The following is a 23,372-nucleotide window of genomic DNA, read 5'->3' on the forward strand; positions in this document are numbered from 1 at the left end:
TCCCTAAAAATATTGCACTTCCTTCCAGCTCCAAAATTGTATAAATTTAAATATTTTTAAATAAGAGCATTTCTTATTCATTGATCTTCAAAATCAGTTTTGAAGGTGTCATTTTATTTGAGACTCAAAACCACATGAAGCATTTTTTAAATATACTTTAAGTTCTGGGACACATGTACAGAACGTGCAGGTTTGTTACATAGGGATACATGTGCCATGGTGGATTGCTGCACCTATCAAGCCGTCATCTACACTAGGTATTTATCCTAATGCTATCCCTCCCCCACCATCCCCACCCCCCAACAGGCCCCCGTGTATGATGTTCCCCTCCCTGTGTCCATGTGTTCTCATTGTTCAACTCCCACTTATGACTGAAAACATGTGATATTTGGTTTTCTGTTCCTGTGTTAGTTTGCTGAGAATGATTATTTCCAGCTTCATCCATGTCCCTGAAAAGGACCTGAACTCATCGTTTTTTATGGCTGCATAGTATTGAATGATGAATATGTGCCATATTTTCTTTATCTAGTCTATCACTGAAAAGCTTTTGGTTTGGTTCCAAGTCTTTGCTATTATGAACAGTGCCACAGTAAACATATGTGTGCCAGTGTCTTTATAGTAGAATGATTTATAATCTTTTGGTATATACCCTGTAATGAGATTGCTGGGTCAAATGATATTTCTAGTTCTAGATCCTTGAGGAATCACCTCACTGTCTTCCACAATGCTTGAACTAATTTACATTCCCACCAACAGTGTCAAAGCGTGCCTAATTCCTGAACATTCTCTCCAGCATCTGTTGTTTCCTGAAAAATATGGAATGTGTCAAGAATTTGCATGTCATCCTTGCACAGGGGCCATGCTAATCTTCTCTGTATCATTCCAATTTTAGTATATGTGCTGCCCAGACCAACACAAACATTTTTTTTTCTTTCTTTTTTTTTTTGAGATGGAGTCTCACTCTGTGCCCCAGGCTGGGGTGCAGTGGCACGCTCTTGGCTCATTACAAACTCTGCCTCCTGGGTTCACGCCATTCTCCTACCTCATCCTCCTGAGTAGCTGGGACTACAGGTGCCCGCCACCATGCCCGGCTAATTTATTATATTTTTAGTAGAGACGGGGTTTTATTGCGTTAGCCATGATGGTCTCAATCTCCTGACCTCGTGATCCACCCATTTTGGCCTCCCAAAGTGCTGGGATTGCAGGTGTGAGCCACTGCGCCCGGCCCACAAACATTTTTAAAATATTGCACTACATACTTTAAAATACCAAATTCCCATTATAAGTTAAAATTTCAATATATATATATTCAATATGTATAAATGTATTGTATATAAATCACAATATTTATTCTCTATAAATATTTACATAACAGCAGATTTTTGGAGATACCACTCAATATCATCCTGTTTGCATCAATAAATTACACCAGATGGTCTGACCAACCAGCAGATGGCACATGAGTCTCATGTGTTGGAAATTTTTATCTCATGATCACTAGAGATGAACTCAGTCCTGCCCCACCCATTGCACCCTCTGCTGGCTGCTGAGGCTCTGCTGTTTGGGGGCATCATGATTAAGTGGTGGTGGCATGTAGAAGTTGAGTCCCATTGCCTGCCCTGGGTTTCTGCTGCCTCCCCGTTATCAGGAATAGAAGGTGAGATTGAAGGGTGAAGAATGCTGGGACTTCTATTAGGAGGAGAAAAAAATAACAAGATGCATGTATTGAGCTCTTACTGTATGCCAGGCCCCATTTCAAGTCCTGACCATGCATGAACTCATTGGTTCCTACAAGAGTCTCATAGGGTGGTGGCATCATCATCTTCATTTTACAGGGAAACTGAACCTCTTGGCTGTTTTGTGCCCAACACCACCAGCCCCTGAGTCCTCAGCAGGGTTCTACACTTAGGTGCCCTTTGTGTAGGGTCCTTCAGCACAGGTGTGGTCATTAATTACCCACAAGCACTTGATCGTTATCCACCCTCTGAGGATGTGTGATTCCTACTACTATGCACTAGACTTCCTTCACAGGGAGAAAAAGGAGGAGTTAAGAAAAGGTCTTTCATTGATGTTATAGGTATTATATGCCTACATAATGTAAGCATTTTGCTAAAAGGGAATTTGGATGTCTTTATTGGCCAAAACTACTTTAATTCAGCAAGGGCTGCTACCCACCATGACAGGCATGGGTTGGTGATGCCCTGAGGCTCCTGCTCATACAGTGTGGAGCTCCCCTTCCAGGGCAGGGGCCATGCCTTGGGCAGTGAACTCCTTTCTTAGCACATGTAACGGTCAGGAACTGACAGATCTGAATCCACCCATTGAGAGTGAACAGGGTCTCGGCATCGGGACAGAATGAAGGCACCTGAAGGGGCTTAACTTCAGTGGCTGACACTCACTTTCCACTTAGAATGCTTCAGGCCCTGTGTGCATCTCTCATGTGTATTAACCCACTAAATAGGCACAGAGAATAGCAAGAAGGTAACAGATGCCCAGAGAGAAGAAAAGAGGGGGGAATTGATCCAAATGATCAAATTCCATTTTGATGGCTTGATTTCCAGGAGCTGAACCTCATCAGTCACAGACAAATCAGTGCCTTATTACCTCGATCAGTAACTGGACTTTTCTAGGTTTAAATTGTTTAATTGTTAAGCCATGTTAAGCAATTATGGAGGACACCAGATAGTTTCCACTCAGTTTCCCTTTATTTATGACCGTTACTTTACAACCATCTGTGCAGGGGTAACCCTCTCATGTGTCTCTCCTACCTGATTCTCACTCTAGCAATTCAGATTCCCATTTCCGATTCTCTGGGACAAAGGTCTCTAAAGAGCCCATCCACTCCAAGTCAACTTTTCCGCCAGTCCTGCCCCTCCTGCATCCTCGTTCCTTTCTCATTCACACTGAGGAGGCATCTGAAATGATGGGTCTGTGCTCCCTTTAACATACACTCATGGCCTAAATTTCAGCTCCCAAATGACCAGAAGAAAGCCTTAAATATATCCACTCTGACAGCAGGCATTCAACAGAGGCAGTGACTGGGCTCCAAGTCATAGGAGGCCCTGATGCCACAGCGAGGGCAGGGGACGGTGCTGAACACAATGATCTTGGGCTGCCTTAAGTCCCTCAGTGTCTTCATCAGCTCATCCCCAAGTTGAGAAAATCTCCCCCAGCAGAGAGCACCGTGGGTGTCATAACTCTCCAGAGGGGCAGGATACAGCTCCAGGCTTAGCTTGCTCAGCCAGACGGTGTGGCGCAGCAGGTTCTCCAGGGCGGCCATGGAGATGAGGTTCCCACAGAAGCTGAAGGTGCTGAGCTGGCAGCAGTGGCTCAGGGCAGGCAGGATGGTGCTGAGTTGGGAATCCACGATCCCACAGTCCTCTAAATCCAGGGTCTGCAGGGTGGCCACAACTTGCTGCAGCAGACCTGCGAGGGGCTCAGGGCTGAAATGGGTCAGTGTGATGCCCCTCAGGTCCAGCTCCTTTAACTGACAGATGTTCAGGCACCAAGAGAGATGCTTCAAGTCCAACTCTGACAGCAGGCAGTCGGTCATAACGACCATCTCCAAGGGGGCCTGGAGACACCTGGGAGAGAACAAGAAGGAGTTACAGGAGAGTAGTGCGGATGACTTCAGGGTGAGAGATGATGCTCTCCATAACCCAAGGCTGCTCTGCTCATCTGAGGATAGTCAGCACCTGGGGTGTGGGAATGGAGACTCTGCTCCTTCAGTACAGTCCCAATCAAGGTTCAGTCCTTCACCATCACCGAGGTGACTGGATCAAGTCCGTGAACTCTAAGTCTCCCTTTCCTCATGTGTCAGGTAGAAAACCACATCTCTGGGCCACAGGAGCCTAATGGAGACACAGGCATAAATGACAAACCCAGGCAGGATCCTGCAACATCAGCTGGGGTGGCCAGGTTGCAGGGGGCCCTGACACACCTGTACCATCAGCGAACCATCTATCACATTTACCATTCTTCACTCCTGCTCCCTCACCCTATATTCTATCATCATGTATTTCCCATACATTAATTACCTGACCTGGAGCTCAAAACAGGGTGCTGACAGGGAGACACAGGATTCTGCCTGTTCACTAGGCAGGTGAGGATAGACCTCATATTTTAAAATATAGGAGTGTGATGGGCATTCCCTTCCTTAGTGCCCTCTTCACCTCCCTATTTCCCATCATCTTAACTTAGACACACATCCTTGGGAGGAATTCACAAATGCACTCTCACCAGATCTAAACCCTGCAGTAGCTAGCTTCCTAGCTTGGCACCTTCTCTATAGCATCTAGCCCAGGAGATCCCTCTGATTTTATTGGGATGGTTGTGTGATACCCACATCAGGACAGAGCCACCAACAGGACAATGCATGGATATTCTATTGTCCCCTCACTGTTACTTCCTCACAGGCTCACAGTGCATACCCACTGGTGTTTACTGTAACAAAGAAAGGCTCTGCTGTGGTCTGAAGGGAAAGCTCACCATCCTTCCTCACCTGAGCAGATGGTCCAGGTGGCCTTCGAGGAAAGAGACAGAGTGCACAGACAGATTCTGGAAATAGTCCAGCTTGAGGAACTGAGAGGTGAATCGGGCAATGAACTGCCCCTTGTTGTCTGGGGGAACGCAGGCAGATGCACTGATGTTGAAGAGAACAAGTTTGTGGAGATTCCTCATCTGGCCCAGGTAAGGGGCAAACTTCACAAGAATGGACAGCTCCCAGGGGCAGCACACTTCCACTTCCTGGATACAGTCTAGCTCCACCATGTTCAGGACTTCTATGATACTGTGGATGGGCATTCCAAAAACCTGCAGCTCCTTGCAACACACGTGCAGTAAGCCTTTTCTCTGCTTGCCCCACTCTAAGAGGTCGATGAGGCATTCATCCAGTGTCTTGTTCTTGAGGCAAAGGTCTACGAACACCATCAATGGCTGCTGCCCGCCTGTCCCTGGACAGTTATCTGCTGTTTGCTTCTGACTCGGAGCCTCCAGGAAGGATGCAGCAGTTCCAGACAATATGTCACAGAAGTTCTCATCCACATTCCTCAAGTCCAGCACTTGAAGTTTTGACTGCCTGTGGGTAAAGGAGAAGAAAGGCTCCAAATTAAGGCAAGGACCTGAGCTTTTATTTACATCCCAGACATCACCTGTTCTCCTCCCTGCCACTTTTCCCTCTCTGATTTTGTCCAACCCCTTTTCCCTCTGGATTTTTCCTCATCCCCATTGCCTGTAGCTTTCAGAGCTACTAGAGGAGAAGTTCCTATTGCCTCAGTGGACCCTGCATGGTGAGCAGTCCTTTCCCAGAGGAGCTGGGCAATGGCCAAGGCCTTCCTGAGCTTCCTCACTGGCACCATCAGAAGCCTCTGGGCCTCCATTTTGCCCCTCCTCCTCCTGAAACAGCTGTCCCTACCCTGGACAAAAGGGCCCTCCCCACCTGGACACCTGGGTCACCTCACCTGGGGTGAACCTCCTGGGTCAGCAGCACATCAACCCCCTCCAGCACAGATTTTAACGACTCCAGATGAGGTGACTTCATCAGGGACCCTAGAGGGAGGCAGGTGAAAGGCCAGGCCTGCACCATCGTTTTCAGGGTTTCACAGCGTCTCCTGCTGAAGGCCTCCATGAACAGTGTGGGGAAGAGCTCCCTGGGCAGCTCCTCCATGGCGGAGGTGGCCAAGGCCTAGTCCCTCAGCAGCCTCTGCCTTGCCAGCTCCGGGAGTCTGGGTGGGGCCCTGATGCTCATCTTGATGAATCTGCAAGGGAAAACTCTAGAGGACAAATCCAGAGAAAAGGCATCACTCTCAGGTCAAATACGATCACCTCATCTTCTCCTATTGCTAATCTCATTGCTCTGGTGGAGGTGGAAAAGCCCTCCATTCCCCCAATTCCATTCTGCACTTGGTGGCCACAAATCTGTATTTGTGCCCCTGCGACTACCACAAAGAATGTCTTCCAAACACGAAGGAGGGGACAAGGTAGCCAGTGGCCCATTAATTTCTATGCATTGCTCCACTGAAACTCAGGATTACTGAGATCTGTCACTCAGGATCCTGAAAGCTAAGTTCCACCTTATGGAGGGAAATTTTTTTGTTACTTACTACCCAAAAACAATGAGAATGACTGTCCTGTGGCCCCACACAGCCTGCATTCTCAGTTTACACAATTAGCATGCTTGGGGAAGACTAAAGTGACTCCCTAAAATCAATGCCACTTGTTTTTATTTTGAAAAATTATAAGAGAAACTATAAAAGCAGTGTGGCAGTATTCTAGAGCATTTGGAAGGTAGGGATGGAAACACTAAGTCTCAGATGAAGGATCCAATACACATCCCTTCCACATACTCACAATCACCCACTTAGGGACAGAGTCTAAGGGAAGAGATAAATCCCATGTTCAGAACAAGACTCTTGAGAAAATCACAATATCATCAAGTGTGTGAACTATAGCTGAAGGGCACAGAAACCAATAACTTCACATGTCAAGACACAAAAATTCATCCAACTGTAAATTTTTAATATCTTTTTTAAAAAACTGCTTCAATAAGAATTTTGAAATGAGAAAAATGAAGCACAAATCAAAATTTGAGGGATGAAGTCAAAACTATATTTAGAGGAAAAATCAAAACCTACATCTGTTTAATTGAAAAAACAGACAGGAAATTCTCTGTGCCACTTTGGACTGCGTGTCACCATCCCTGACTGGCTGGCTGCAGATCAGATGGGCATGTTCCTAAGAAGGTGGTGACTTACCAGATCTGGACTCAGTTTGCAGGGTGCTGGGATCTCTCAGAGAACCAAGCAGTAGCTCCAGGCACCAGGGCTTTGGGTCTCTCCTTTGCAAACTCAGGAGTTTTTATTGATGTTTCTAACCACAGCCTCCCCTTCTCAGTCACCAGCTTCCAATCAGAAAGTGATACCTGATTAGATCCTGAAGTTCCACCTAGTTAATCCTGATTGAGTTTCACACTTTCTTCTGATTCATTGATTACATTAGATGTGCATTTATGAAAATGAAAGAATAAATAATAGGGTGAAAGTCCAAAACTCATTAATTCATTTATTCCCCAAACACTGATGAAGTTTGACTAATATGTGACCTTCATAGTGACATGGAAGGTTTAATCTGTTCCTGACATTAGAAAGAAAAAAGAAAACCTAATGATATCTTTATGGGAAAATCTATGGCCACATCAAAATTATCAAAATGTTTCATTAAGACAGTTAAAACAGCCTTAAAAAGACAGTGATGTCAACCCTAAGAAAACGGATTAAAAAGCTCCTTTATCCAATGGTCACCCGGGTTTTATGTTTTATAACAGGGCAGGTCACATGTGGGTTCAGGTTGAAGAGGGCAACCACTGAGGGTGTTATTGATCACAAGACTAAGGTCGAGGCTTCGCTGAAGAAAATCAGGACAGAGTGACAAAGTGAGGTGGGGGCTGGGCAGGATGTGACTGGGTGTTCTAATAGAACCCTGGGAAGGAACCAAGACAACATAAAACATGGTGGGTATTTTGTGGGCATCTCCACAGAAGGATTGAAAGATTCTGTCTAGATTGAGTTTAAAAATTAAAAAGGGAATAATTACAGAAGAGACAGTGCAGACTCTTCAAACACAACATTGTCTCTGAGGGCAGAGGAGGCAGATACAGTCTTGGCCTCTACTACAAGGGAAAGTGTGTTTACTCCCAAAAATGATGGGTTCACCTCAGAAAATCAGCCTGGGAAGATGGAATCTGAGAATGTGAGCTGGAGCAGATGCCAGAGGAAAGAAGGAAGGAAGGAAGGAAGAGACAGAAGGAAAAGAAAGAAAGAAAGAAAGAAAGAAAGAAAGAAAGAAAGAAAGAAAGAAAGAAAGAAAGAAAGAAAGAAAGAAAGAAAGAAAGAAAGAAAGAAAGAAAGAAAGAAAGAAAGAAAGAGGAAAGAAAGAAAGGAGAAAGAAAGAAAGAAAGAAAGAAAGAAAGAAAGAAAGAAAGAAAGAAAGAAAGAAAGAAAGAAAGAAAAGAAAGAAAGAAAGAAAGAGAAAGAAAGAAGGGAAGGAGGGAAGGGAAGGGAAGGGAAGGGAAGGGAAGGGAGAGAAACTCAGCCTCCCTGTCTTTAAGAACAGTGCACACATATGGTTGTATTGTGTGCAAATGTACAATACATTTCCCCCACAAAACCTGGAAGCTCTATTTCATGTTAAAAGATCTGCTAAGTTCAGGGATGGCTCCCATCCTAAGAAGGATCATGCAGTCATTCTTCTGATATTTTAGGGTACAAAGTAGCAGGAACATCCCCCCGCCTCCAGAAAGTCCTCCAGGCCTTTCTCTCCCATTCCATATGAAACCCAAACAGCTCGGAGATGCCACTGACTTCCAAAACTGGAGTACTCTGAAGGATGTTCTCTATCATGGAATATTTCTGTAAATGTTCTTTCTCCACACTTCTGACCTCACTATCAATGCCCTGCTATGTGTGCAATCGAGTTAAACTGAAACGTGCTCAGTGCAGCTTCTACTTCACCTGCCCTCACTTTGTGAGCCTGAGGCTGAGGGTGAGCTCAGCACCAAAGGTGATCATGAGTGCATCTGTTGATTGAGCATCCACAAGGCACAGCAGGGACTCATACCATTCATCCAAGATCTCAGCTCTCCCTCACGAGGAATCTAAGGCATGATGCTATATTCCCCATTTTTAAAGTGGTGACCTTGAGACTTGGCTAGGGAGAGGAACCTGTCTGTGTTCAGGCAGCAAATGATTGGCAGAGCCCTCAGGTGAGAGACTCAGAGGATCCCCTAAGGAGTTCAATAATCTAAATGTTGAAAAGAACTGATTGACAGACTTTCCCTTCCTGCACAATTCAGAAGGTCCAGCACCACCCCCAGGACCCCCGTGAGAATCCCGCACTTGGGGGCATTTCTACCATGTCCTGTCACCTGTTCTTCTCAAGGTGCTCATCTGCTGTCAAACTCAGAGCAGCCTTCAGAGCCCCTCTGAGAAGATGACCTGACCCCTTCTCCACTCACAGAATCGCCAACAGAATACCAAAGCTCCCCCAGGCCCTTGCTCAGGGTCTCTAGAATATTTCTGAGCTTCTGTTTCAGGCTGCCTCCTCCAGCCTGAGCTGTCAAGGCAAGCATCTCTTTATGCATCCTGGATACATCAGCCCAAATCTCCTGAACAACAGAACATGGCCACAATGCTGGGAGATCCTCACCCCAGAGCAGTCATTAAGGAATTCTCCCAAAATTCTATCGAGCTATTTTGGTGAACATGAGAAGCCATAAAGCAGGGAGTTCCTCAGCTATTGCTCTGGCCCTAAAGAGGCCCCTGGGACTGCTGGAGGGTGACCCTGGCTGGCATGCAGAAGGAGATCTGACTCCTCTGGTCTTCCTATGGGTGCCAGGCTGAGAATGGGTCCTGGGAAAGGTCCCTGTATCCCTTCCCAGGCTCCCCTGGCTCAGCCTTAGAGCTGACAAGGCTGCACCTGGAATGCAGTAAGTCTGTTTCTGTCCAAGTCAGGTCTCTTCTTAGCCTGAGCTGTTCCCCCTCTGTGCATTTCTAAGAGTCAAAATCTCTGTTCTGGCCCTGTTGCCCTTCTCTAGTCCTCAACCGGGTCTGATTCCAGGTCAGATTCATGAACATCATGTGCTAAAGTAGGGGCTTCCTCTCTTTCTTCCTCCAATCAAGTCTGAGGACAAGGTCACCCTGAAAGCAGACACTTGATGCTGAGGGAGGTGCTCAGAGCCTGGGGTGGGAGGAGTTCTGCACCCTCACTCCAGGCTGGACACAGCCAGAGGGACTGAAAGTAGGAATGGGGCCAAGAAGGGGAGTGACCAGAGGAGCTGATGGGGCTGAAATAAAGGGGAAGGAGGGAGGTGGCAGCAGGGCAGGAGGCCAGGTGCTCTGGCTCTCATAGAGCTGTGTCTCTGAAAAGCAGGGACTTGTATCTGAGACCATGGGGGCACTGGGGCTTGGACTTGGGTCTGTGAGTTCCCAAGACACTTTATGTGCCCTGGTCTGCATGAGGTTTTAGTGGCTGCCCCATCCTGCCCCAGGGGCACAGAGTCAGGAGAGTGGGGAGTCCTAGGAGAGGAAGAGCAGGTGGCAAGTGTCCATCCTGGATGAAAAGACAAGCAGCAGGTCAGAGGGAAGAAGTTGTGGCTTGAAGCCAAGGAAAGGATTCTCCTTGGAAATCGTGCAGCTCCATCTTTTCACTGGTCAGAGCCTTATGGGATGGTGAGGCCTGGGCTTTTCAGGAGGGAATGAAAGAGAATGGGGTCTGGCTCAAAGTCATTGACATCCAAGTTATTCCAAACCTCCTCTGACAAGCAAAGGGAAAATCATGGAGGATGGAAGTCAAACCAAGGCTCATCTGGCTGCCCAGAGCTTTCCAGTGGATCCAGAAAGGGCGCAATGATCCTCAATCAGAAAAATCCTCCAATGTCCAGCACTGAGACCCAACAAGAGTGCCTGGAGGGGACTCTCTGTGACACGTCTGAAGAGAAGATTCTGGCACATGTGACTCCTCCCACATCCTCTGCCTCCCCCTGACTCCTCTCCCCTTGATTCATTCAAAGACCTTCACTGAGCACCTGGGATTGCTTCCTGCAATTCTGGGTGCTATCAGGGAAGACAAATAAAATGCAAGGAAGCTGGAAAATGAACTCAGCAGAGGACACCAGGCTCAGCACTGCAGTCCCGGTCAGAAAAATGACTGTGCAGGCTGCACGGTGCAGAGAGATCATAATAACCCATGGGGATAATCACAGATGTCCCAAATCCTTTAATCACTTTCTGTTGGAATACGAAGAGGTCTCTCACTGCTGAATATAAATATACAGGTAAGTGAAAAACATTAGTAAAACGAACATTTACTAAGTGCAGTGTGACTCAAAACACTGAGAAGCCAAGGGTTTTATTTCTTTGAAACAACTTGCCAAGGCAGTTTGAACAGTGATCATCTTCCTCTTGGGCTCAGCACCGCAGTGGCAGCTGGTGTCTTCTCCACCTGGGAAAGTTGTCCTGCTTTTTTTTAAGCTGGGATAGGCCAGTGAGTCGGGAAGTTTGTTCATCTTGGGCTTGGGGTACAGGAGGAGTTGGTGGGGTGCCTGTGGCCACTCCACTGCCCTCTGGGATTAGGAGGAGACAGTGGGGTCAGGACCCACACCCTGGCCTGTGCTTCAGGTGATCCCTCTCCGTCCTCTGGATGTGGGGTTGGGAGCAGGTTTGGGGTCCTCGCCCATCCCCATTGGCTCTTCTTGGGAAGATAAATTTATGGGGCACCTGCAGGTGGCCACAGGTGGGAAGGAGTCTCAGAACTTACATGGATCCATGCAAATGAGGCTTCCTTCAGGCAGACACAGGAACTCTGAACCTCCCTGATGCTGCAGGAGCCTGGGTTTCGGGACCCTCATGGAGACAAATGCATGGAGCATCCCAGCAAGTTTCCCTGTCTCCCAGCTCCTCCCTGGGCTTCTGCATCTGGGAGTCAGGGCCAGCTCAAGAGAAGCCCTGCAGGGAGTGGGAAGGACATAGGATTCTCAGGGTCTCAAGTTCAGCTTTTAACATTATCCTCAAAGGTGGAGCTTTTCCCAGAAGCCTCGTATCCACAGATCCCATGCCTTCTTGCTGGACTCACGGGAAAGTTGCCCTGCTAGAGACCTGGGATATTTTACTTTTCTCTGCAATGGAGCCATGCTGGAGAGCTGTGACTTCCTAGCTGACCACACACACATAAACATGTAAACACCATGAGGTCATTGTAGGGATGCCCACTGGGCCTGCGTTTCTCCCATAGCACCCAGTTCATAAAAGCCTCCCTTCCACTCACCTGGGGCCTGGAGTCATTGGCCTCCTCCTGTCTCATTGATCCAGCATTTGGCCTTGACTGGCCAGTGACTCAGACCCCAGCAAGAAGGACAAAATGACTAGATCATGTGCCTTAGAGGAAACACAGAGAGAATGAGAAGACCAGTGTCTGAAGTGGCAGGTTGTGAATTGGCTCAGGGAGATTAGACTGGAGAGGAGCAGCCAGGGGCAAGCGTGGCTCAGGGGTCATTGGCAGTTTGGGATTAGGGTTGTGAGGCCACTTGAAGCCTATTTTCCACATCCCCATGGTGGCTGAGAGGACTGTGTTCCCTGGGGGAGGTAACCAGAGGGCAGGGACACGCATCAGAAGATTCTTGCACTGTCCAGACAGGAGGTCCTGGTGTCCACTTGAGTGGCCATGGACAGCATGGGGACATCCTAGAGGCAGAGTCAGCAAGACTTGCTCTTACTTCTTCCTGTGGTGGATGTGAAGCTTGTGTCCTGGCAGAGGGAGTGGTGGCACAGGAGAGGACTCTGCCTTAGGGCTGAGTTATCCCCTGTGTCCTCAACTGTTTTCCTGATTATGCCTGTTGTCTTTGAATGTCAACAAAAGTAGGCAACATTTATGGAGGGTTTATTAGGCCCCTTGCTTTGGGCTCAGCATTTTTACCTGAAGATTGAGATTATCCTTCTACACATTTGATGGAGAGAGACACAGATTCAAAGAGAGAGGGAGAATTTTTCAAGGCCACACAGCCTGTAAGTGGTGGGACTGGAATGATGGAATGTCTGTTTGTCAACATCTTTGGCAGTGACATGATACTGTCCCAGTCCCTGCAATGTGCTGCTCATTTTCATCCTTTCAAATAAAACTCCACAGTCAGAGGCTTGGGCAAGAGCTGGGGTCCAGAGCATCAGGTTTAATGTTTACCATGTTTATATTTACTGCCAAATCTGTTATTCCAAAGAAATTTTACTAGTGAAATAGAAATACATTGTCTGCCAGCATTACCCTGTGATATGGTTTGGATCGAACCATTGCTCTCCAGCCTGGCAACAGAGCGAGACTCCATCTCCAAAAAAAGTAATTAACTATAACAACATGTCCATTCACTCTCCAAAGTGTCCGGGACTAGACAATTAATTCTCAGGCCCTCTTCTGTAGCACCATACACTATAGCATATACATGGATTAAAATAAATACACATACAAAATGCAAGTATATATTCTTTTTTTATTAGTAGTATACTTTAAGTTTTAGGGTACATGTGCACAACGTGCATGTTTGTTATATGTGTATACATGTGCCATGTTGGAGTGCTGCACCCATTAACTCGTCATTTAGCATTAGATATATCTCCTATTGCTATCCCTCCCCCCTCCCCCCATCCCAAACAGTACCCGGTGTGTGATGTTCCCCTTCCTGTGTCCATGTCTTCTTATTGTTCAATTCCCACCTATGGGTGAGAACATGCGGTGTTTGGTTTTTTGTCCTTGCGGTAGTTTGCTGAGATGATGGTTTCCAGCTTCATCCATGTCCCTACAAAGGACATGAACTTATCATTTTTTATGGCTGCATAGTATTCCATAATGTATATGTGCCACATTTTCTTAATCCAGTCTATCATTGTTGGACATTTAGGTTGGTTCCAAGTTGCTGCTATTGTGAATAGTGCTGCAATAAACATACGTGTGCATCTGTCTTTATAGCAGCACGACTTATAATCCTTTGGGTATATACCCAGTAATGGGATGGCTAGGTCAAATGGTATTTCTAGCTCTAGATCCCTGAGGAATCGCCACACCAGCTTCCACAATAGTTGAACTAGTTTACACTCCCACCAACAGTGTAAAAGTGTTGCTATTTCTCCACATCCTCTCCAGCACCTGTTGTTTCCTGACTTTTTAATGATTGCCATTCTAACTGGTGTGAGATGGTATCTCATTGTGGTTTTGGTTTGCATTTCTCTGATGGCCAGGGGTGATGAGCATTTTTTCATGTGTCTTTTGGCTGCATAAATGTCTTCTTTTGAGAAGTGTCTGTTCATATCCTTCACCCACTTTTGATGGGTTGTTTGTTTTTTTCTTGTAAATTTGTTTGAGTTCATTGTAGATTCTGGATATTAGCCCTTTGTCAGATGAGTAGGTTGCAAAAGTTTTCTCCCATTCTGTAGGTTGCCTGTTTACTCTGATGGTAGTTTCTTTTGCTGTGCAGAAGCTCTTTAGTTTAATTAGATCCCATTTGTCAATTTTGGCTTTTGTTGCCATGGCTTTTGGTGTTTTAGACATGAAGTCCTTGCCCATGCCTATGTCCTGAATGGTATTGCCTAGGTTTTCTTCTAGGGTTTTTATGGTTTTAGGTCTAACATGTAAGTCTTTAATCCATCTTGAATTAATTTTTCTATAACATGTAAGGAAGGGATCCAGTTTCAGCTTTCTACATATGGCTAGCCAGTTTTCCCAGCATCAATTATTAAATAGGGAATCTTTCCCCATTTCTTGTTTTTCTCAGGTTTGTCAAAGATCAGATAGTTGTAGATATGTGGCATTATTTCTGAGGGCTCTGCTCTGTTCCATTGGTCTATATCTCTGTTTTGGTACCAGTACCATGCTGTTTTGGTTACTGTAGCCTTGCAGTATAGTTTGAAGTCAGGTAGCTTGATGCCTCCAGCTTTGTTATTTTGGCTTAGGATTGACTTGGCTATATGAGCTCTTTTTTGGTTCCATATGAACTTTAAAGTAGTTTTTTCCAATTCTGTGAAGAAAGTCATTGGTAGCTTGATGGGGATGGCATTGAATCTTTAAATTACCTTGGGCAATATGGCCATTTTCACGATATTGATTCTTCCTATCCATGAGCATGGAATATTCTTCCATTTGTTTGTATCCTCTTTTATTTCATTGAGCAGTGGTTTGTAGTTCTCCTTGAAGAGGTCCTTCACATCCCTTGTAAGTTGGATTCCTAGGTATTTTATTCTCTTTGAAGCAATTGTGAATGGGAGTTCACTCATAATTTGGCTCTCTGTTTGTCTGTTATTGGTGTGTAAGAATGCTTGTGATTTTTGCACATTGATTTTGTATCCTGAGACGTTGCTGAAGTTGCTTATCAGCTTAAGGAGATTTTGGGCTGAGAAAATGGGGTTTTCTAGATATACGATCATGTCATCTGCAAACAGGGACAATTTGACTTCCTCTTTTCCTAATTGAATACCCTTTATTTCCTTCTCCTGCCTGATTGCCCTAGCCAGAACTTCCAACATTATGTTAAATAGGAGTGGTGAGAGAGGGCATCCCTGTCTTGTGCCAGTTTTTAAAGGGAATGCTTCCAGTTTTTGTCCATTCAGTATGATATTAGCTGTGGGTTTGTCATAGATAGCTCTTATGATTTTGAGATACGTCCCATCAATACTTAATTGATTGAGAGTTTTTAGCATGAAGGGTTCTTGAATTTTGTCAAAGGCCTTTTCTGCATCTATTGAGATAATCATGTGGTTTTTGTCTTTGGTTCTGTTTATATGCTGGATTACATTTGTTGATTTTTGTATGTTGAACCAGCCTTGTATCCCAGCGATGAAGCCCACTTGATCATGGTGGATAAGCTTTTGGATGTGTCACTGGATTCGGTTTGCCAGTATTTTATTGAGGATTTTTGCATCAATGTTCATCAAGGATATTGGTCTAAAATTCTCTTTTTTTGTTCTGTCTCTGCCAGGCTTTGGTATCAGGATGATGCTGGTCTCATAAAATGAGTTAGGGAGGATTCCCTCTTTTTCTATTGATTGGAATAGTTTCAGAAGGAATGGTACCAGCTCCTCCTTGTACCTCTGGTAGAATTTGGCTGTGAATCCATCTGGTCCTGGACTTTTTTTGGTTGGTAAGCTATTAATTATTGCCTCAATTTCAGAGCCTGTTATTGGTCTATTCAGAGATTCAACTTCTTCCTGGTTTAGTCTTGGGAGGGTGTATGTGTTGAGGAATTTATCCATTTCTTCTAGATTTTGTAGTTTATTTGTGTAGAGGTGTTTATAGTATTCTCTGATGGTAGTTTGTATTTCTGTGGGATCGGTCATGATATCCCCTTTGTCATTTTTTATTGCAACTATTTGATTCTTCTCTCTTTTCTTCTTTATTAGTCTTGCTAGCGGTCTATCAATTTTGTTGATCTTTTCAAAAAACCTAGCTTTTGAATGTGTTTGCTCTTGCTTCTCTAGTTCTTTTAATTGTGATGTTAGGGTGTCAATTTTAGATCTTTCCTGCTTTCTCTTGTGGGCATTTAGTGCTATAAATTTCCCCCTACACACTGCTTTGAATGTGTCCCCGAGATTCTGGTATGTTGTGTCTTTGTTATCATTGGTTTCAAAGAACATCTTTATTTCTGCCTTCATTTCATTATGTACCCAGTAGTCACTCAGGAGCAGGTTGTTCAGTTTCCATGTAGTTGAGTGGTTTTGAGTGAGTTTCTTAATCCTGAGTTCTAGTTTTATTGCACTGTGGTCTGAGAGACAGTTTGTTATAATGTCTGTTCTTTTACATTTGCTGAGGAGTGCTTTACTTCCAACTATGTGGTCAATTTTGGAATAGGTGTGGTGTGGTGCTGAAAAGAATGTATATTCTGTTGATTTGGGGTGGAGAGTTCTGTAGATGTCTATTAGGTCCGCTTGGTGCAGAGCTGAGTTCAATTCCTGGATATCCTTTTTAACTTTCTGTCTCATTGATCTGTCTAATGTTGACAGTGGTGTGTTAAAGTCTCCCATTATTATTGTGTGGAAGTCTAAGTCTCTTTGTAGGTCACTCAGGACTTGCTTTATGAGTCTGGGTGCTCCTGTATTGGGTGCATATATATTTAGGATAGTTAGCTCTTCTTGTTGAATTGATCCCTTTATCATTATGTAATGGCCTTGTCTCTTTTGATCTTTGTTGGTTTAAAGTCTGTTTTATCCGAGACTAGGATTGCAACCCCTACCTTTTTTTGTTTTCCATTTGCTTGGTAGATCTTCCTCCATCCCTTTATTTTGAGCCTATGTGTGTCTCTGCACATGAGATGGGTTTCCTGAATACAGCACACTGATGGGTCTTGAGTCTTTATCCAATTTGCCAGTCTGTGCCTTTTAATTGGAGCACTTAGCCCATTTACATTTAAGGTTAGTATTGTTATGTGTGAATTTGATCCTGTCATTATGATGTTAGCTGGTTATTTTGCTCGTTAGTTGATGCAGTTTCTTCCTAGCATTGATGGTCTTTACAATTTGGCATGTTTTTGCAGTGGCTGGTACCGGTTGTTCCTTTCCATGTTTAGTGCTTCCTTCAGTAGCTCTTGTAGGGCAGGCCTGGTGGTGACAAAATCTCTCAGCATTTGCTTGTCTGTAAAGTATTTTATTTCTCCTTCACTTATGAAGCTTCACTTATGAAGCTTCACTTATGAAGTTTGGCTGGATATGAAATTCTGGGTTGAAAATTCTTTTCTTTAAGAATGTTGAATATTGGCCCCCACTCTCTTCTGGCTTGTAGAGTTTCTGCTGAGAGATCAGCTGTTAGTCTGATGGGCTTCCCTTTGTGGGTAATCCGACCTTTCTCTCTGGCTGCCCTTAACATTTTTTCCTTCATTTCAACTTTGGTGAATCTGACAATTATGTGTCATGGAGTTGCTCTTCTCGAGGAGTATCTTTGTGGTGTTCTCTGTATTTCCTGAATTTGAATGTTGGCCTGCCTTGCTAGATTGGGGAAGTTCTCCTGGATAATATCCTGCAGAGTGTTTTCCAACTTGGTTCCAGTCTCCCTGTCACTTTCTGGTACACCAATCAGATGTAGATTTGGTCTTTTCACATAGTCCCATATTTCTTGGAGGCTTTGTTCGTTTCTTTTTATTCTTTTTTCTCTAAACTTCTCTTCACACTTCATTTCATTCATTTCATCTTCCATCGCTGATACCCTTTCTTCCAGTTGATCACATAGGTTACTGAGGCTTGTGCATTCGTCACATAGTTCTCATGCCATGGTTTTCAGCTCCATCAGGTCCTTTAAGGACTTCTCTGCATTGGTTATTCTAGTTATCCATTCATCTAATTTTTTTCCAAAGTTTTTAACTTCTTTGCCATTGGTTCAAACTTCCTCCTTTAGCTTGGAGTAGTTTGATCTTCTGAAGCCTACTTCTCTCAATTTGTCAAAGTCATTCTCCATCCAGCTTTGTTCCATTGCTGGTGAGGAGCTGCGTTCCTTTGGAGGAGGAGAGGTGCTCTGATTTTTAGAGTTTCCTGTTTTTCTGCTTTGTTTTTTTCCCCAACTTTGTGGTTTTATCTACCTTTGGTCTTTGATGATAGTGATGTATAGATGGGTTTTTGGTGTGGATGTCCTTTCTGTTTGTTAGTTTTCCTTCTAACAGCCAGGACTCTCAGCTGCAGGTCTGTTGGGATTTGCTGGAGGTCCACTCCAGACCCTGTTTGCCTGGGTATCAGCAGCAGTGGCTGCAGAACAGCGGATATTGGTGAACCACAAATGCTGCTGTCTGATCATTCCTCTGGAACTTTTGTCTCAGAGGAGTACCCAGCTGTGTGAGGTCTCAGTCCACCCCTACTGGGGGGTGCCTCCCAGTTAGGCTACTTGGGGGTCAAGGACCCACTTGAGGAGGCAGTCTGCCCATTCTCAGATCTCAAGCTGCGTGCTGGGAGAATCACTACTCTCTTCAAAGCTGTCAGACAGGGACATTTAAGTCTGCAGAGGTTATTGCTTTCTTTTGTTTGTCTGTGCCCTGCCCCCATAGTTGGAGCTTACAGAGGCAGGTAGGCAGGCCTCCTTGAGCTGTGGTGGGCTCCACCCTGTTTGAGCTTCCTGGCCACTTTGTTTACCTACCCAAGCCTCAGCTATGGCAGGGGCCCCTCCCCCAGCCTTACTGCCGCCTTGCAGTTTGATCTCAGACTGCTGTGCTAGCAATGAGCAAGGCTCTGTGGGCGTAGGACCCTCCAAGGCAGGTATGGGATATAATCTCCTGGTGTGCCGTTTATTATGCCCATTGGAAAAGCGCAGTATTAGGGTGAGAGTGACCCAATTTTCCAGGTGCCGTCTGTCACCCCTTTCTTTGACTAGGAAAGGGAATTCCCTGACCCCTTGTGCTTCCCAGGTGAGGTGATGCCTCACCCTGCTTCAGCTCATGCATGGTGCACTGCAGCCACTGTCCTGCACCCACTGTCCAGCACTCCCCGGTGAGATGAACCCCGTACCTCAGTTGGAAATGTAGAAATCACCCGCCTTCTGCATCGCTCATGCTGGGAGCTGTAGACTGGGGCTGTTCCTATTTGGCCATCTTAAATATATATTCTCTATACTTCCTATATGCTTATATTCTAAGAGGTCACATGCAAATTCAAGGCTAGGTCAAAGAGTAGAGTGGCTATCTATGGAAAGGGGAGTGGAAGTGAATCATGGTAATAAAAATTAAGTATAGATATAGATAGGAATAGATAGACATACACACATATAGCTGCAAGAAGGGGGAATGTCATGGACCAATGATGACAGTGAGCCATGTAAAAAGGCTACAATTCTTGTGATTGTGTGTCCGTTTTCAGGATGGGTTGTAGCTTATCTTTTTAGAAAGGCTGATGCCACAGCCATAGCGAATAAATGATTATAAAATGTGTTTCCTTTCTGGGGCATCTCTGGAGAAATCTCCAATGGTAGGAGAACTGAGTTTACTGGGCAGGTGATCACACAGATAAGATTTTTCAGATCTAATGGCACTACCATTAACTTCATTATCCTTGGTATTCTACAAAGATCGAGTGAACAAATGGTATCTTGAAACTAAAATTAGCTAAATTAACAAAGTTAACCCCAGTTAACTTTTTTTTTTTTTCAGACAGAGTCTCTGTTTCAGGCTGGAGTACAGTGGTGCTATCTCAGCTCACTGCAACCTCTGCCTCCTGGGTTCAAGTGATTCTCATGCCTAAGCCTCCCAAGTAGTTGGGATTACAGGCATGCCACCACACCCAGCTAATTTTTGTATTTTTAGTAGATAAGGGGGTTTCACCATGTTTCCCAGGCTGCTCAACTCCTGGCCTCAAGTGATCCGCCAGCCTCGGCCTCCTAAAGTGCTGAGATTACAGATGTGAGCCGCCATGCCCAGCAAGACTGGATTACTTTAATGAAATTTTTACCACCCCCTATGGGAAAACACAGCCAGATCCCCCATAAGGTATTTTTTTTCACCAACTGCAATCAGAAGCACTGATCATATAGTATTTACTGGAGAACCTATGCCTTTCATAATAGAGCCTCATGTATTCCCTGCATTTTTAGCTCTGACCGTGTAACCAGATGATCAACTCCAACAGATTAATCATTGCTTAAGTTGTTACAGGTGATGATGCAAAGCACAAATTGCTCAGGCATGTCTGATGGGAAAAAGTTTTAACCTCTTAACTATTAACGCAGCCAGGCAGACTGTTTGAACTGGCATCATCTGAAACCAGTTGGAAAGATGATGCGAGCTTGCTTCACCATCCCCAGATTGGGGAGACAGGTTTGGAACTTGTCTCCTACCTGCTTGTCAGTTAACTCTTTTTTATTTTTATTTTTATTTTTTTCTTTGAGACAGAGTCTTGCTTTGTTGCCCAGGCTGGAGTGCAGTGGCATGATCTCAGCTCACTGCAACATTGGCCTTCTGGGTTTAAGTGATTCTCCTGCCTCAGCCTCCCCAGTAGCTGGGATTACAGGCGTGCACCACCATGCCCAGCTAATTTTTGTATTTTTAATAGAGAGGGAGTTTCACCATATTGGTCAGGCTGATCTGGAACTCCTGAACTTGTGATCTGCCCACCTCAGCCTCCTAAAGTGCTGGGATTACAGGCATAAGCCACTGTGCCCAGCCCAGTTAACTCTTAATAAATTTTTTTCCTAAAATGGAGTCTTGCTCTGTCACCCAGGCTGGAGTGCAGAGGTGCAATCTCAGCTCACTGCAACCTCTGCCTCACAGGATCAAGCAATTCTTCTGCCTCAGCCTCCTAAGTAGCTGGGATTACAGGCATGGGTCATCACACCCAGCTAATTTGTGTATTTTTCATAGAGACAGGGTTTTGCCATATTGGCCAGGCTTGTCTCGAACCCCTGACCTTGTGATCTGCCTGCCTTGGCCTCCTAAAGTGCTGCAAATATAGGTGTCAGCCACCATGCCCAGACTTTTTTGCTTTTCTATGCACTTAGGAGAGTGAGCCCATCGTTCAGTAACAATATGACTCAGTACTGCAAGACCTTTCAAAGCCTATTTCCAGTTGGTGAAGGAGGGTTTCAATGATGATTGGACCTTCATGCCCTACCATTTGGAGATTGCATCTTTTAAAATGACACCAAGGGAAATCTGCCCACGAGCAGCATTGGATGGGACCATACCAGGTGATTTAAAATTAAGGATAACCAAGGAAAAAAGCCTTTCTTAGAAGCAGACATCATCACATGGTAGACAGCTTTTTTAAGAAAATGGGACAAAACTCCATATGATCTCCTTCCATTGACTGAGACTTGGTTTTGTTTTGTATTAACACAAAATGATCAAGCCTACATTTTATTTTGTTAGGTACTTTCACCACCCAAAGCAAACACTTTCTAAGTTCTATTCAAAATTTAGCCACTCTCACTAACCAAAGCAATTACTGGCTATGGAGTCACTTAAATGAATAGGAAGGATCACAACTAATAGTAGAACCTGCTCTCACACGTGGTTGGTTAATATTTCTAATTAAATGACTTGGCACTGAGAAGAAGCTATAGATACAAATGAGTGGCCCATGACTACTGTTGATTTCATTACTTGTAACTTATCTCTATGCATAGGAAACATTAGTGTAACTGGGTCTAATCTAGGTAGTGTCCCAGATTCCCCCTAGAATCAAACTCTTTCATTTGACACACATTATGAAGACTGGAATGCTATAGGTATCAACATAGACATAGAATCAGAACATGACCATGTTACCCTCTGCCATATAATCAGAGAACTTACTGAAACTAGATATTTGTTCATTGGAAACTCAAGGCAAGTAGAATGTATATATAGCTCTACTATATGAAATAAATAATAGTTTCATTTATTGGATGCATCAATACTCAGGACATATTTGGAGAAGACCCTATTCATTCTTCAATGGAGATGGTGTGCAAGGATTATATAATAAAATTCATAAAAATATTTTTTCATCCCACCCCAGTTCAAACTGTCACTATGCAACCTGGTGTCAGTGGAAGGTAAGGCTCTTGAGGCAGAAATAATTAAATAAATCTTCATTGGAAGCTAAAAGTGAGGCTCAATGTGGAAGACACACAGCAACAAAGTGGGTGTGTTCCAAAGTCTGTTACAAGTTGGAATGCTTTTTTTTCCCCCTTTTTTAAAAATTTTTTTTTATTAAGTATTTATTGATCATTCTTGGGTGTTTCTCAGAGAGGGGGATATGGCAGGGTCATAGGATAATAGTGGAGAGAAGGTCAGCAGATAAACACATGAACAAAGGTCTCTGGTTTTCCTAGGCAGAGGTCCTTGCGGCCTTCCACAGTATTTGTGTCCCTGGGTACTTGAGATTAGGGAGTGGTGATGACTCTTAAAGAGCATGCTGCCTTCAAGCATCTGTTTAACAAAACACATCTTGCACCACCCTTAATCCATTTAACCCTGAGTTGACACAGCACATGTTTCAGAGAGCAAGGGGCTGGGGGCAAGGCCATAGATCAACAGCATCCCAAGGCAGAAGAATTTCCCCTAGTACAGAACAAAATGGAGTCTCCTATGCCTACTTCTTTCTACACAGACACAGTAACAATCTGATCTCTCTTTCTTTTCCCCACATTTCCCCCTTTTCTTTTCAACAAAACCACCATCATCATCATGGCCCATTCTCGATGGTCGCTGTCTCTTCGAAGCTGTTGGGTACACCTCCCAGACAGGGCGGCCGGGCAGAGGCGCTCCTCACATCCCAGATGGGACGGCAGGGCAGAGGTGCTCCTCACTTCCCAGATGGGGCAGCCGGGCAGAGGCGCTCCTCACTTCCCAGACAGGGCGGCCAGGTAGAGGCGCTCCTCAGTTCCCAGATGGGGTGGCCGGGCAGAGGCCCTCCTCACTTCCTCCCAGATGGGGTGGTGGCCAGGCAGAGGTGCTCCTCGCCTCCCAGATGGGGCAGCCGGGCAGAGGTGCTCCTCACCTCCCAGACAGGGCAGCCAGGCAGAGGCCCTCCTCACTTCCTCCTAGACACGGTGGCAGCTGGGCAGAGACGCTCCTCACCTCCCAGACAGGGTGGCCGGGCAGAGGCACTCCTCACATCCCAGACGGAGTGACCGGGCGGAGGCGCTCCTCACTTCCCAGATGTTGGGCAGCCGGGCAGAGGGGCTCCTCACCTCCCAGACGGGGCGGCCAGGCAGAGGCGTCCCTCACTTCCCAGACGGGGCAGCCAGGCAGAGGCGGTCGTCACTTCCCAGACGGGGCGGCCAGGTAGAGGCACTCCTCACTTCCCAGATGGGGCGGCCGGGCAGAGGCGCTCCTCACTTCCTCCCAGACGGGGTGGCAGCCAGGCAGAGGCACTCCTCACCTCCCAGACTGG

The 23,372-nt window shown here is 45.3% G+C and overlaps 1 protein-coding gene and 1 non-coding gene across 2 annotated transcripts; both read right to left on the reverse strand.

Moving 5' to 3' along the window:
- Positions 1–809: 809 nt before the first annotated feature.
- Positions 810–916, reverse strand: LOC112130916 (U6 spliceosomal RNA). The gene has a single exon (XR_002913085.1). It is a non-coding gene; the product is annotated as a U6 spliceosomal RNA (small nuclear RNA).
- A 1,843-nt stretch (positions 917–2,759) lies between these two features.
- On the reverse strand, positions 2,760–5,746 carry LOC100441622 (PRAME family member 8). Its single transcript, XM_009235107.2, is given in 3 exon segments — positions 2,760–3,584; positions 4,502–5,077; positions 5,460–5,746. Coding segments are annotated over 3 exon segments (1,425 nt in total). The 3' UTR covers positions 2,760–3,022.
- Positions 5,747–23,372: the final 17,626 nt, after the last annotated feature.

This window comes from Pongo abelii, chromosome 1 (genome assembly GCF_028885655.2).
Source record: "Pongo abelii isolate AG06213 chromosome 1, NHGRI_mPonAbe1-v2.0_pri, whole genome shotgun sequence".
NCBI classification, from domain to species: Eukaryota; Metazoa; Chordata; class Mammalia; order Primates; family Hominidae; genus Pongo; species Pongo abelii.